At 46.8% G+C, this 13,250-nt stretch overlaps 1 protein-coding gene across 5 annotated transcripts in view; it reads right to left on the reverse strand.

Moving 5' to 3' along the window:
• The window catches only part of DLG3 (discs large MAGUK scaffold protein 3), a 55,637-nt gene that overhangs the window by 11,745 nt on the left and 30,642 nt on the right, over positions 1-13,250 (reverse strand). For all 5 annotated transcript variants that reach the window (XM_028522343.2, XM_036016965.1, XM_028522342.2 and 2 more), the window contains one exon: positions 27-203. In XM_028522343.2, the coding sequence (XP_028378144.1) occupies positions 27-203 (177 nt within the window). The remainder of the gene's footprint in view (positions 1-26; positions 204-13,250) is intronic.

Genomic DNA, 13,250 nt, shown 5'->3' on the forward strand with positions numbered 1-13,250 from the left:
CCTCTCTTGTGATCACGGCAACTCACCTCTTCTTACTGGGGATCACACCGATTTGCTCGCTTTCTCCATGTGGGGTCACCAGCCTTGCCTGCCACCACTCATCATCAGAGGCATTAATGACATGTAGGATGTCACCATAGGAGAAGCTGAGCCCCTGGCTTGGCAGGCAGCTGTCCCGAGTCCGGTCATAATCAAATAGGGCCCTGAAACACACAGTGACAGATGAAGGGATGGTCCCAACCCTAAATGGCAGGAGACCAGCAAGCTGAATGGATGGCACTGGAAAGCCAACCCAGGAGTCAGCGCAGGTGCAGTGGCCTCCCAGCAGCCCAGAGGGAATTTTCTTCTTTTAGTGTCAATGTGAGTACACGCCCTGTTTGCAAACAGACATCATTTCATTCTTCCATCGAGGGGTATAAGGGGAAAGCTTTCTCGACTCCCATCTCTTCCCAGCTTCTGGGCAGCAGAGCATACTCAACAGTCCTCTCCCTCACCCACATCCTAGGCAAAGAAATGAGCTCTACCAACGGGCTTTCTCAGTTTACAAACATATCCTCTAAACAGCAGTTGCAGACGGGACATAAAAGAATGTTTAACTACAATCCCAAACAATGAATGGTCTAGCATCATATTCAATGCTGTAGAGACATCAAAGGGACAGGGCCCTGTGTCCTGCCTGGGGCAGCCAAGGACAAAGCTAAGGCTGACTTTGACCCGCAGGATGATGATGATGATGATGATATCATTGAAAGAGACTCTATGAAGAAGTCTCCTAGTTCAGTCTGTCTTGTCGCTCTGTGTTGTATATACATACATGGAAACAGAGGCTGAGAGAGGAAGAGCCATTTGATGCATGTCACACAGCTAACTCACATGGGACAGAACCTGGGTCCTGTGACCAGACATGTAGAGGACAGAGCCCAAAGGGATGGTGGGAGAAGGTGGGGAGGGAGGTATACCCTGCAGGCTTCAGAAAAAGGTGATCGGCTTGGTTGCAGTGGGAGTCACAGGAAATGAGGTTGGAAATAAGGGTCCTGGACAAATCTGGGAAGGCCCCTGAAAACCTGAGAGTAGGGAAGCGATACATCAGTAAAGACTTGGGAACATGAATCTGACCTCACATGGGATAGCAGGGGAAGGGATGGATGTGAAGGCAAATTTAAAGCAAAACTACAAGGTCAATCCTTTATGATGCGCCACTAACTTTGGCTCTGAAGTGGGGCCTTTAAACCTGAGCTCCTGCTCAGGGGATGCACTCAGTCGCATGAGAGTGTCTATTTTTCTCACCCACTAGATCTCTCCTCACAGGCAGTCACCATGAAAGGGTGAGCTCAATGAGAAGTTTGTGTTTTTCTACTTGCAGCCCAGGCTTGGTTGTCTTTGTATTCCCAAGGACACCTTTGCACACACAGCCCAGCAGATTTCCCAGAACTAGTCCAAGACATCCACCTGCAACACGGCGCTCTGGGGCTCAGCTGGAAGCTGCCAAGGAAAACAATCTATTTCCCCCTGTGCAGGCCCAGATAAGATTTTGAAAATGCCGCAAAACTGTGCAGAGTGAAACACCCATTGACTTTTAAAACTTCTTGAAACCAGATCCTTAAGACATCAATCTGTGAGAGTATTTAAAAATGAAAATACCCAAAGTCTGAAAAAAGCCCTTCATCTCCCTTGTCAAGGTCCATACTCAAGGCAGGAAGGAGAAAGGCCAGGTTCTGAGGTCTGCATGACACCATGAAACGCGGACGGGTTTGCGCCACACCTGAGGCTGCGTTCCTGGAAACAAGGAAGGTGTTCTGTTCATTGTTCCCACCAAGAGGAGCCTGGTGAACCACTTGTTCCAAGCGACAACGAGAAACACTAAACGCCATCATGGGCTTCAAAGGTTCAAACAAAATGTAGTGAGAAAAAGAACAGAACTTGGATGAAGCACAAGTCAGTAATGGGCAGGGGTGGAGGGAAGATGGGAAGATAACCAGGAGACATTGGGGTGAGGTTGTAGGAGATTAGAAGGGAGACTTTACTGCTTACAAGTTTAAAACACAATAGGAACAATCTGATATACAGGGTCCGGCACAAATAATGCCCCCTTTTATGACAAAACCTTCTATTATAAAATCTTAAGCATGTCATTCTGTAACACAGCAATACTACACTCAAACACACCATATGGCATTTTAGGTGAAATATCCCAGTCAAATTATTACACCCCTATTATTACCCTACCAACTGCACTCACGCAGGCCTTACTTCTGCTGGACCCCCATACATCTTAGCACCCTGCAGAACCACACTTGACCTCTGACCCTTACAAACACAAAGTTGATGTAGACATATTTTCTAGATGTTAGGAATGCAATTCTTATTAAAACTACTATGCCAGTTGATGTCCAGGATGGATTTTAGATACCTCACAATATTAAAACATATATAATGTGAGCTAAGAAAAAAAAAATTCAGTGCCTATCCACATCAACAAGAATGCCATGGCGAATGATGCCGTTTGATTTGTTTTTTAACCAGAGGTCTATGTGTTCCTTTTACAACTTTCAAAAAAATGTAAGAAAATTTAAAAAGAAACTGGTTTCCAATTTGGTAGCTGTTTTTCTTTTCTAACACATTTCTAGATAACTATTTTTTCTTGCTATTCCTTGAATTTTTTTTTTTACATCTTAGACATTATACATTGGTTTTCTATAGCACTTACCCACCCTTTGTCCCTGGTATTCCCGCTTTAGTTGTATCACATTATTTGGTGAAAGAATACTTAATTTTATGTTATTATATAAATTGTGTCGATAGATGACTGCCTTTCTTTTCCTATAAGCTTTTTCTATTTCTTTCCTAGTGAAAAGAAATGCCTAAATTTTATTTTATTATATTTCTATGTCCCTATTATTTTGTAGTTCCATTATTTAACACATAAAGGGCTATTGTGATTTACTATTTCTTTCTGTTGCAGCAAAAATATCTGAAAGCAATTACTTTTGTGTAGCAAGAAAAGGGGAGAATAGGGAAGGGATTAATATTTGTGTATATGCTATTATAATTTTGAGATTTTAAACTTCATATGCATTAATTTCATTAAAGGTTAAATTGAAATAATAGCTCATTATAGAGTATTCTTAAAATATCTTTTTATTTTTCATTGAATTTATTGAGGGGACATTGGTTAATAAGATTGATTATATAGGTTTTGTGCTTACAATTCTATAATGTACAGGTGGCAAATACAAGGCCCAAGTCACCTTGTTTTATCAGGCCCGGCACCTTGTTTCTACCCGGCGGCAGCACCGAGCTCTCGCTTAACAGTTAAGGAGTAGTTGCATTTATGCAGCCTTAAAATTACATTCGGCCCTATGAAGGCAACCTCGAGGCTGATGTGGCCCTGGTGAAAATGAGTTTGACACCCCTGTGATAATTCATCATCTGTACACTGTACTGTGTGTTCACCACCCCAAGTCAAGTCTCCATCCATCACCATTTATCCCCACACACCCTCCTCCACCTCCCCCCACCTCCCTCCCCTGGCAGACACCACACTGTTGAGTGATACAGTATTCTATTCTTCGGGATCTTCATTAATTAAATAAATATTCATGAGCATCTAATATGACCAGGTGCTCTTCTAGGCACTTTTTAAAAAGTGGGGAAATCGATATACCAAGCCCCTGGTTTGCACCATTTGCTTCAGTTGAGGAACAAGTGTGGCTCGCAGTTCCCTGTTAAACAAGGCAAAAAAAGGCAATTTGCCACTAAAAAAGTGCTACCCAAGTATGCCTGGATTTTATCTGACTAATTTGTGAATGAGCAACACTGAGCAACAGAAATGACAATGCTTTTTACACTGGGATTCTGTAAAGACGTAGCAGTATGATATTTTTATTTAAAATTCTGAACTATACGATCATTCTTAGTTGGGAACATGAAAGATGAATTAACACGAGCTTCCTTTTCTGTCAATCAGAACTGCAAGTGGGAACAGAGCTTCGCAGAGCACCGGAGCCTCAGAGGTCACCTCGTCCCACTTCCTACCCTGGTAAAGGAAATCCTTCGATCTTCTCTAAGTGTCTCTCCAGCTCTAGCATTCAATGTGTCTGCGTCTTCCCTAGCTCTCCTCTCTCAGGGAAAGCATGCCCGATTCCCTCAGCGGCCCTTCCATTGTCACAATTCTGATTTGTTTTCCAAACCGTGATGTGGATTCTCTCTAACTCCACTCGGTCTCTCCTCCTGCTGAAATGTTTGACAAGCTAGAAAACTTCCTCACAGATGATGAAAAGGAGGCACCGAGGTGCACAGGGCCTCATCTAGAATTGGATGGTAGGTGGCTTTCAGACCTGGGCTCTTACGTCTCAGAAAAATGTCATGAGGTCTCAGTCATAATCACACTTAGAAAAAAAAAAAAAAAGCTAATGCTCCATGTGGCTATGTGTAGAAAATACCTTTCTTCCATTATTTCTTTTCTTTTTTGAAAAAAGATTATTTATTTGTTTATTTATTTTTAGGCAGAGGAGGAGGAGAAAGAGAGGGAGAGAAATATCAATGTGTGGCTGCCTCTTGTACACCCCCTACTAGGGACCTGGCAATCAACCCAGCATGTGCCCTGACTGGGAATGGAACCAGGCACCCTTTGGTTTGCAGGCCGGCGCTCAATTCACTGAGCCACACCAGCCAGGGCTCTTCCATTTTTTTCAATGCTCACTGAGTCCACTGTGCATGGGGCACTGTGTTCCATGGAGGCCAGAGCACAAAGACTCCTGGCCTTGTGGAGTGTGCTATCTGACTGAGCATGTTGTAGCAAGAGGCACAAAGGCAGGACAAACCAAGGCTTAAAAGCATTCAGGAGCATAGATCAAGCACATCTATCTAGCCTGGGAACGCTATAAGGAGATGCTGCTTTCGAACTGGAGCTCAGTGAAGGTTCAGGACTCAAAAGAACAGAGACGGGGAGAGGCCCTTCCCTCATGCTAGAGGGAAACAGCGTGAGCAGGACAAGCGGCTGGGGCGAACTGCACCTGCACCTGGCCAAGCCGCAGGGCACTAGGGAGACTATGGAGCTGGGCTACCCACAGACAACCTGCCGATGGCCAACCTGTGGCCCCCTAGGAAGTCTGGTATTCACTTAGTGGGCCCTGTGTGACTGACTTCATTGCCTCAGCTTTTGTTTATCATTGCCAGGCTAAACTTTCACATTGAAAGTAACCCATTTAAAAGAGCACAGAGCACTTAACTACTTTGAGTAAGTACCTTTTTAAAAAGATTTAATTTATTTTTTAGAGAGCAAGGGAGCAAGAAAGAGGGAGAGGAAACAGTAATCGATTGCCTTGCACATGCCCCTAAGTGAGGACGTGGCAAGCAACCCAGACATGTGGTCCGACCAGGAATTGAACTGGTGGCCTTTCGGTTTGCTGTCTGGTGCTCAACCCACTGAGCCACACCAGCTAGGGCTCCCACCACCTTTTTTTTTTTAACAATTTTATTTATTTATTTTTAGAGAGGGAAGGAGAGAGAGAGAGAAACATCAATGTGTGGTTGCTGGGGGCTGTGGCCTGCAACCTAGGCATGTGCCCTGACTGGGAATCGAACCTGCAATGCTTTGGTTCACAACCCGTGCTCAATCCACTGAGCTACGCCAGCCAGGTCTCCCACCACCTTTTGAATGGCCGGTGTTTCATGTAATCCAGAAAAGTATGTACACTGGGTTTTAATAAGTTTTGAAAAAAATATTGAGTACCTACATAAGATCTTAAAGAAGCATGCTAAACTGTGGCCACCTAGCAGTGAGTCTCTTAGGAACAGCCTGGAAACCTGAGGAAGTGAAGCGAACTGGCACCTGGTTATAAATGCCTCGGGTTAGGCCTGGTGAGAGGATGAGGGAGCACCTTTCTCCACAACCTGGACATACCCTCCTGCTCACCTATCCTTTTTATCCTGAGCACAGGCAGTAGAGAAAATCAAGGCAGATACCAAACTTGCTGCTCCTTTTACATCAATCACTGTGCTGGAACCAAAATCCTACACATGTGAGGCCCAGATGACACAGCAAGCGAGCTTTTCAACTTGTGACTCAAAACGAGAGTAAGCAGGAAGAAAGAAGGAGGCAGCACCTACTTGTCTCTAGACACCTAAAGATAGGCCATAATGAGTCCTTCTGTCACTCTGGCCCCACCCCGTGTGTGTGAGCTTTTGACAGGCTGGTGCTGGGAGACCAGAGGCCTCCGAAGCCTCTTACGCTGTCTGAGTCTAGATAAAAAGAGTGTCACGGAGACCTCCAACTTAAGGACTGGTTAGGTCAGAGGGAACCCTGTGTCTGGAGAGAACAAAGCTATGGAAACAGCCCTGGCTGGTGTGGCTCAGTGGACTGAGTGCCAGCCTGTGAACTGAAGGGTCTCCAGTTTGATTCCTGGTCAGGGCACATGCCTGGGTTGCAGGCCAGGTCCCCAGTGTGGGGTGCGGGAGAGGCAACCACACACGGATGCTTCTCTCCCTCTCTTTCTACCTCCCTTCCCCTCTCTCTAAAAATAAATAAATAAAATCTTTAAAAAAAAAAGCTTATGGAAATATTAACATGCACAGCCTAAGATCACAGTGAGCAGTCCAAATGAAAGATGATTCTGCAACCCTGAGTACCTTCCTCCCCGGACATGGCCAAGCACCTCCAGGAAGCCAGGGAGAGCCACATCCTCAGTTTTCCTGCCACTTCTCAAACATGGTGGCTAGGCCAGGAAAACACTACCTTCTCTCACCAGGGTCTGCAGGTCGGAGGCCCTGAGCTAAGATCAGCACGGCAGCTGTAAATACCGCTGCCTGTCTTCCGAAGGACAGAGTGTTGCCAAAGGTCTTGCAAGCCACGTGTTGAGTGATGACCTTCAAACAGCACCCTCTGCAAGCTGTGTGCACTCTCACGGGGATGATGCACATGCTCGGGGCCCCTAATCTTCCTCTTAACTGGGACCTCACTGCCCGATGGGAAAGCAGGAATTCGCGGGCTGAAAGTAAACAGAGTGCCAGGCCCAAGTCTCTGCAGTTCCCATCCTGAATTGTGAGGGGTGGATACGCCAGATGCAGAGAAGTCACAAGTACCTGGCACAGCCCGGTGTCTCAGTGAGCAGGAACACCGAGCAAATGGCAACTACTCAAGAAACTGGTTGGGCAGGTTTCTCTCAGCAAAGTAAACAAGAGCACTTCAGCCTTGAAAGCCAAGTGGCTGCTTCGGCTGCACTCAACCAGTACAGTGCTCAGCTCTCTGCCTGTGACAGCCATCTGTCTGGCCTGGGAGGCTCTGCTTTGTCCCCTCAGGCCCTCAGCGGCTCCTCTGAGGTCCAAACCGAAGTCCCACCTTTCTCGGCGACCCTGCCCTCTCCAAATGTCCTTCTTCCCGATTCTATGCATTTAGCAGTGACCTTTCTTTATGTTTCGTATTTATTGCTAGTTAGCTCTTGCAGTTTTAAAATCTTTGCTATTTTATCGCCAGAGGGGAAACCCTTTGAGGACCAAGGCCACGTGGAATGTTCCCAAATGGCGAATGAGGCCAGGGTGAAGACATTGCTTTCTTCCTCTGCTCAGTGTTATGGGCTGAACATTTGAGTTCCCCTCAAATTCACATGCTGAAGCCCCAATCCCTAACGGGATGATATTAGTAGGTGGGGCCTTTGGAGGTGATTAGGTTTAACGATGAGCTCATGAGGGAGCATCCTGAGATTAATTTCCTGATGAGAAGAGGAAGAGACATAAGAGCTCCCCCCATTCTCTCTTTTCTTTTCTCTCTCCCTCCCTTTCTCTGCCTTCTTCCCTCCCTCACCACTGCCTCTCCCCTGACACACACATCCAGTAAAGGTCACATGAAAACACAGCAGGAAGGTGGCCATGTATAAACCAGGAAATGGGGGCCCTCACCTAACATCAGATCTGCCGGCACCTAGATTTTGGACTTCCCAGCGTCCAAAACCATGAGAAGTAAATGTCTGTTGTTTAAGCCACTCAGTCTGTGGTATTGAGTTGGCCAAAAATCCATGACGTTTTTTCCGTACGATAGCTCTAGTAGCGCTTAGTTGTCTTTAACTTCATTTGAAACAATTTTGTTAGATTGTATTGTGACAGCTGTCATATCAGCGTGCAGTTTAAAAAAATACTTGTCAAAATTGGTGAATTTTTGTGCAGCCATTTGAATATTGATGATGGAAGAAGATCCGCAACATGTTCAGCGTATTATGCTTTGTTATTTCAAGAAAGGTAAAAACATAACTGCAATACAAATAAAGATTTGTGCAGTGTATGGAGAAGGTGCTGTGACTGATCGAACAGGTCAAAAGTGGTTGGTGAAGTTTCTTGGTACTGCTGACATTTTGGCGAAATAATTCTTTGCTGTGGGGCTGTCTTCTGCATTGGAAGATGTTTAGCAGCACCCCTGGCCTCTACCCACTAGAAGCCAACAGTGGGAGATAGCCAGCATAATCAAAATATCCAAATCAATAAAGTTATTGGTGAAAATGAAAAATGTAGTCTTTTACGGAAAAACCATAATGGACTTTTTGGCCAACCCAGTATTTTGTTAAAGCAGCCTGGGCTACCTGAGACAGAAAGCAACAGATGAAAGGCACATATTATTTGAAAGTTCAGCCCCTCTCCTGCCTGCTCCATATAACGCCTGCAGAGAGCTGTAAAGTAGCAATCACTCATCAACCCCTCATGCCAGTGTGAGAGTAAAAGTTTCCAGCAGCTTCTGAAGAACAACCCGAAAATCCAAACCTGACTGCTCAGGTAGATACAAGATGGCGGATCTTCATAAGGGGTCCGACTGCAGCTGGCAGCAAGCACGCCACGTCTCCCTGGCACACCCCGAGGGAGGGGAGATGGATAGCATGGAAACACACTGTTCCCCTTAGGTCTCCAGCCTCAGAGGGCAATTCTGCAGTGAGAGGGGCATTCAAGGACCAAACGCCCCACCGTCTATGACCGTTTGAGGTTCACCTACCTGTTGCATCCGCTGAGGGGATTATAAACCCAGGTGCAGGACCGGCGTTTGGGGTAATGATCTAGCAACAGGCGGCCTGGAATCACTGATACTGGAAACTTTCCCCCATTCTCCCAGTAGCCCTGAACACTCTACAAACTGTGGCTTTTTCAGATGCATATCACCATCACCCCCAAATCCTATCAGATAGTGAAGCCGGCCAATGTTACCTCATTGGCATTTTCATCCGCTATGGAAACTCATTAGTGAGTAACACCGAGTCAGGCCCCCTGACCGCCCCCCAGCACCACCCTGGGCTCAGCAAAGGCTGGTTGCACAAGTCATGTCTGCTTGTTGACAAGAAGCAGTAGTCTCCCGCTGCCTTTGATGATCAAGCCAGTATTTCTGACATTGTTTCTTGACTCGAGACTACAGATGCCCCAACATGATTTCCTTTCTAGAGTGGGAAGAAGGCTGGGATGGCAGATGGCCAGCGGGGATGCCAGGATTCCCCAAATGCCTGATGCTGTCCTGTGGTTGCAAAGAATGCAGGCAGACTGGCCAGAACAGATCTTCAAAAGCTATTTCTACAATTGTACTACCCAGCCTCTTGGCAACTTTTGGAGGACAAGGGCTTTCATTTACTTGATAGATATATTCAATAAAACACGAGTATAGAATTTGGAAGTCCCTGGAAGCCTAACCGACCCTGTGTCCTTGTACTACCCACACATCAGAATGGCCCAAGTTAAACATCCAGCCACCCTGATGCTGAGCAAGAGGCTCAAGAGAGCTATATTTCTTTCTTTTTTTTTTTTTTAAAAAAAAAAGATTTTATTTCTTTACTTTTAGACAGACGGGAAGGCAAGGAGAAAGAGAGGGAGAGAAAAACATCAATGTGTGGTTGCCTCTTGCACACCCCCTACTGGGGACCTGGCCCCCAACCCAGGCATGTGCCCTGCCTGGCAATCGAATCAGCAACCCTCTGGTTTGCAGGCTGGTGCTCAATCCACTGAGCTACACCAGCCAGGGCAAGAGAGCTATATTTCTGTGGACTTTTTCAATGTGGAAAGCCAACTGACCTGCACAGCAAAGGCCCCATAGTGGCAAAAAAGAGGGGCTCTGCTCCCCACCACCTATATGATTTAAGAGATGATCCTAGCAAGGTAGAGAGTGGGGAAGGCCTTTCCATTAAGTCAGTAGTGACTTTAACACCCGGTTTCCTTTTGCAAACACTGTTATCTCTTCTTCCTCCTGCTCCCCAACTCCTGTCTCCCCTGTGGTTTGTACAGCGCAGCTCCCCAGGGCTTCACCTGTGATAGCCTCGGTGCAGCTGTGAGACGGTGCTACTTGCTTCAAAACAGCTTTGTAACCCCATGCACACCAGGGGAAGACAGAGACTCTGGGGAAGGGAAGGCAGGAGGAAAATGTCAGAAAGGGAAAGGGAAAGAACAGCAAAAAAAAAAAAATGAGGTGAAACCCCACCTGGAAAGGATTCCTTCACTTTAATCAGCTGCAGCTCAGTGCCTTCTGTGTAGACAACAAGCGGCCAGAGGGCAGAAAACACGCTGCCATCTCCTTGACCCGCCCCCGCCCCCCAGCAGCCAGGCCGAGTTCGTAGCCTTGGGCTTTAACTTTCCGTGCAGGAAGAGCTGAAGCAAGTGTAATGTTCAGCAGTTCAAGTGAAATGAATACGTGTCTATGGTAACACACAGGTGGTCAGTCCTGAGGGGCCTGATTGCTTGTTATAAACACACATTTCCCCAACTTGGTGAATCCGAGGTGAGCGAAGAGGGGCCTGTGGATGTGTGTTTTCACTGGCATGACAGCTACCTCCTATTTGCAAGTTTGAGAAATGCTGAGACAACCCCCCTCTAGACTCTGACTGACCAGGATCAAGTTCCAGGTTGGGAACTTCTTGGTTTTCTAACTGGAGTCTTGGTTTTCTCATCTGCAAAATGAGAGTAATCATGTCTACTTGGGAACCTTGAAAGGAATTTAAAAAGCAATTTCAAAAGAATGACGATGGTCCGGATGCCTAGTTGATTTTCCCTAAAGGTTCATGCCCTTCATCCGGAAGACACTGGGGAACTACTGAAAGCTTCCAGGCAGATCACGTCCACACCGTTGCTTTACCTTCACCCCTGTCTGCGACACCTAGACAGATGGTTGCCCAGCCTCTTTTGTCACACCTCCTGTGACAAAAGATAAAATGTACTATCTCCGGAAGCAGGCCATTCCACTTTGAGACAGCTTTAATCATTGGCAATTTCTTCCTCTTGCGGAGCTGAGATCTGCCTTGGGTGACAGAATAAATCTAATCCCTTGTCCACATGATCGGGCGATGCAATTAACTTAGGTAAGGGAAGTGAGAGGAGTTGGTATGGGGGGTCTGTTTTGAACACACTGTACTGGGAGGGCAGCTTCAGGCCCACGGCCTGCAAGCAGTAGTGCTTCGGGTCTGGAGTCCAGTAAACTGATCAGGGGGCTCATTTACACAATGACAGGACTCAAACTTGTGAAAATAACCGATGTTGCCATTTAGGGGGCAGAGCTCATGAAATGTGCTGAGGAATGGTCAGTGAGGTTAGGAAGACAGCCTTTAAAAAAAAAAGCAGGTAGCCCTGGCTGGTGTGGCTCAGTGGATGGAATGCCAGCCTGCAAACCAAAGGGTTGCTGGTTCAATTCCCAGTCAGGACACATGCTTGGGTTGTGGGCCAGGTGCCCTGTAGGGGCACACAAGAGGCAACCACACATTGATGTTTCCTTCTCTTTCTCCCTCCCTTCCCCTCTCTAAAAATAAATAAATAAAATCTTTTTCTTAAAAAGAAAGAAAGAAAGAAAGAACCCTGGCTGGCATAGCTCAGTGGATTGAGCGTGGGCTGCAAACCAAAGCATCGCAAGTTTGATTCCCAGTCAGGGCACATGCCTGGGTTGCAGGCCAGGTCCCCAGTGGGGGCCACATGAGAGGCAACCACACATTGATGTTTCTCTCTCTCTTTCTCCTTCCCTTCCCGTCTCTAAAAATAAATAAATAAAATATTAAAAAGAAAGAAAGAAAAAAAGCAGGTAATCCATGGAAACAGATGTGGTGAGGAAGTCAGACTAACGGGAAAGTGTCAGTGAACCAGACCTTGGATTGGACGACTAAGAGGTCACCGCTGCTCCCTGGCAGGCTTGGGCCTCTGCTCCTTCAGAGCTGCTTGGAGCCACCATGCCAAGGTCAAGGGCGGATGCTGAAAGAGGGCTGAATGGAAGAAATAGCAGCAGCGAGTACAGATGACTCCAACATTGTCCAACCTTCATGTTAAGACAGGATTCTCCAAATAAGGCTCCTACGCTCCTTCCTATGTTTTGGGGAAACACTGCCCTAGGAAGTCCGTCCTGGAGATTAATCACGGGGAAGAACCCTGTTTTCCTGTGTAATCCTACAAGTGCCCAACTTCCTGAACCACTGCTTTTTCACTGAAGACTATTCACCTCTCGAGGAACTAGTGTTTGCTAGCACAGAATTGGGCAAATGTGGAGAGCAGAGGAAGAGAGACGAGACGATAGTTTAAGGGGCTCCTGGTAGGAAAGGAATGTCTTTCTTTTGGTTTTAAGAATGGAAGAAAGTTGAGTATGTTTACACGTGGAAGAAAGGGAACCAAGTGTAGAGTGAAAGGCCCCAGACAGGCATGAAAGGGGGAAACAGAGCTAGCCAGGCTCTGGCCGAGGGGCTAGCTTAGCGAAGGACCTTGGATCACCACTTCAGCCAGGAAACGTTATTTTTTCAAATAAGTCACAAACGTTCACTCTTCTAAACCATATTTACTTAGCGCAGAGGATACAGATGTGACTGAGATAAGGGTGAGGGCAGATTATGCAAACTGGATTAACTGCTTCGCGTCTCCACCCTCCTCCCCAGAGTTGGAGGAAATGTTTTCCTGGCTGGGGCCACAGAAGGGGGTTCCAAGTCTTCCAGGTCGGGAGCTAACGCCCCAGTGCCCCTGCCCAGGCAGGGAGAGCTCTAGCCCAGGAGAGGCGGAGAGGAGGGGGGAAATCTAAAAATACAGCTCTCCGAAGAAACTGTCTTGCCTAAAAAGTAGCTTCCCACGCGCACTGGAGCGCCACGTCTGTGGGAGCTCGGAAGCATGGAACAGAACAGTCCCGACCAAGTCACAGAAGTATCACCCTGTAGTGCGAGGCCACAGCGCGTTGCTGACTCTCCCCAGCAGCGCCCCCGTGTCTAAGGCTTTAGTGACAGAAACCAGAGTGAGAGGCGAGTACAACACATGTACAGAAAGCTTCTCCCAAA

This window comes from Phyllostomus discolor, chromosome X (genome assembly GCF_004126475.2).
Source record: "Phyllostomus discolor isolate MPI-MPIP mPhyDis1 chromosome X, mPhyDis1.pri.v3, whole genome shotgun sequence".
In the NCBI taxonomy this organism is placed as follows: Eukaryota; Metazoa; Chordata; class Mammalia; order Chiroptera; family Phyllostomidae; genus Phyllostomus; species Phyllostomus discolor.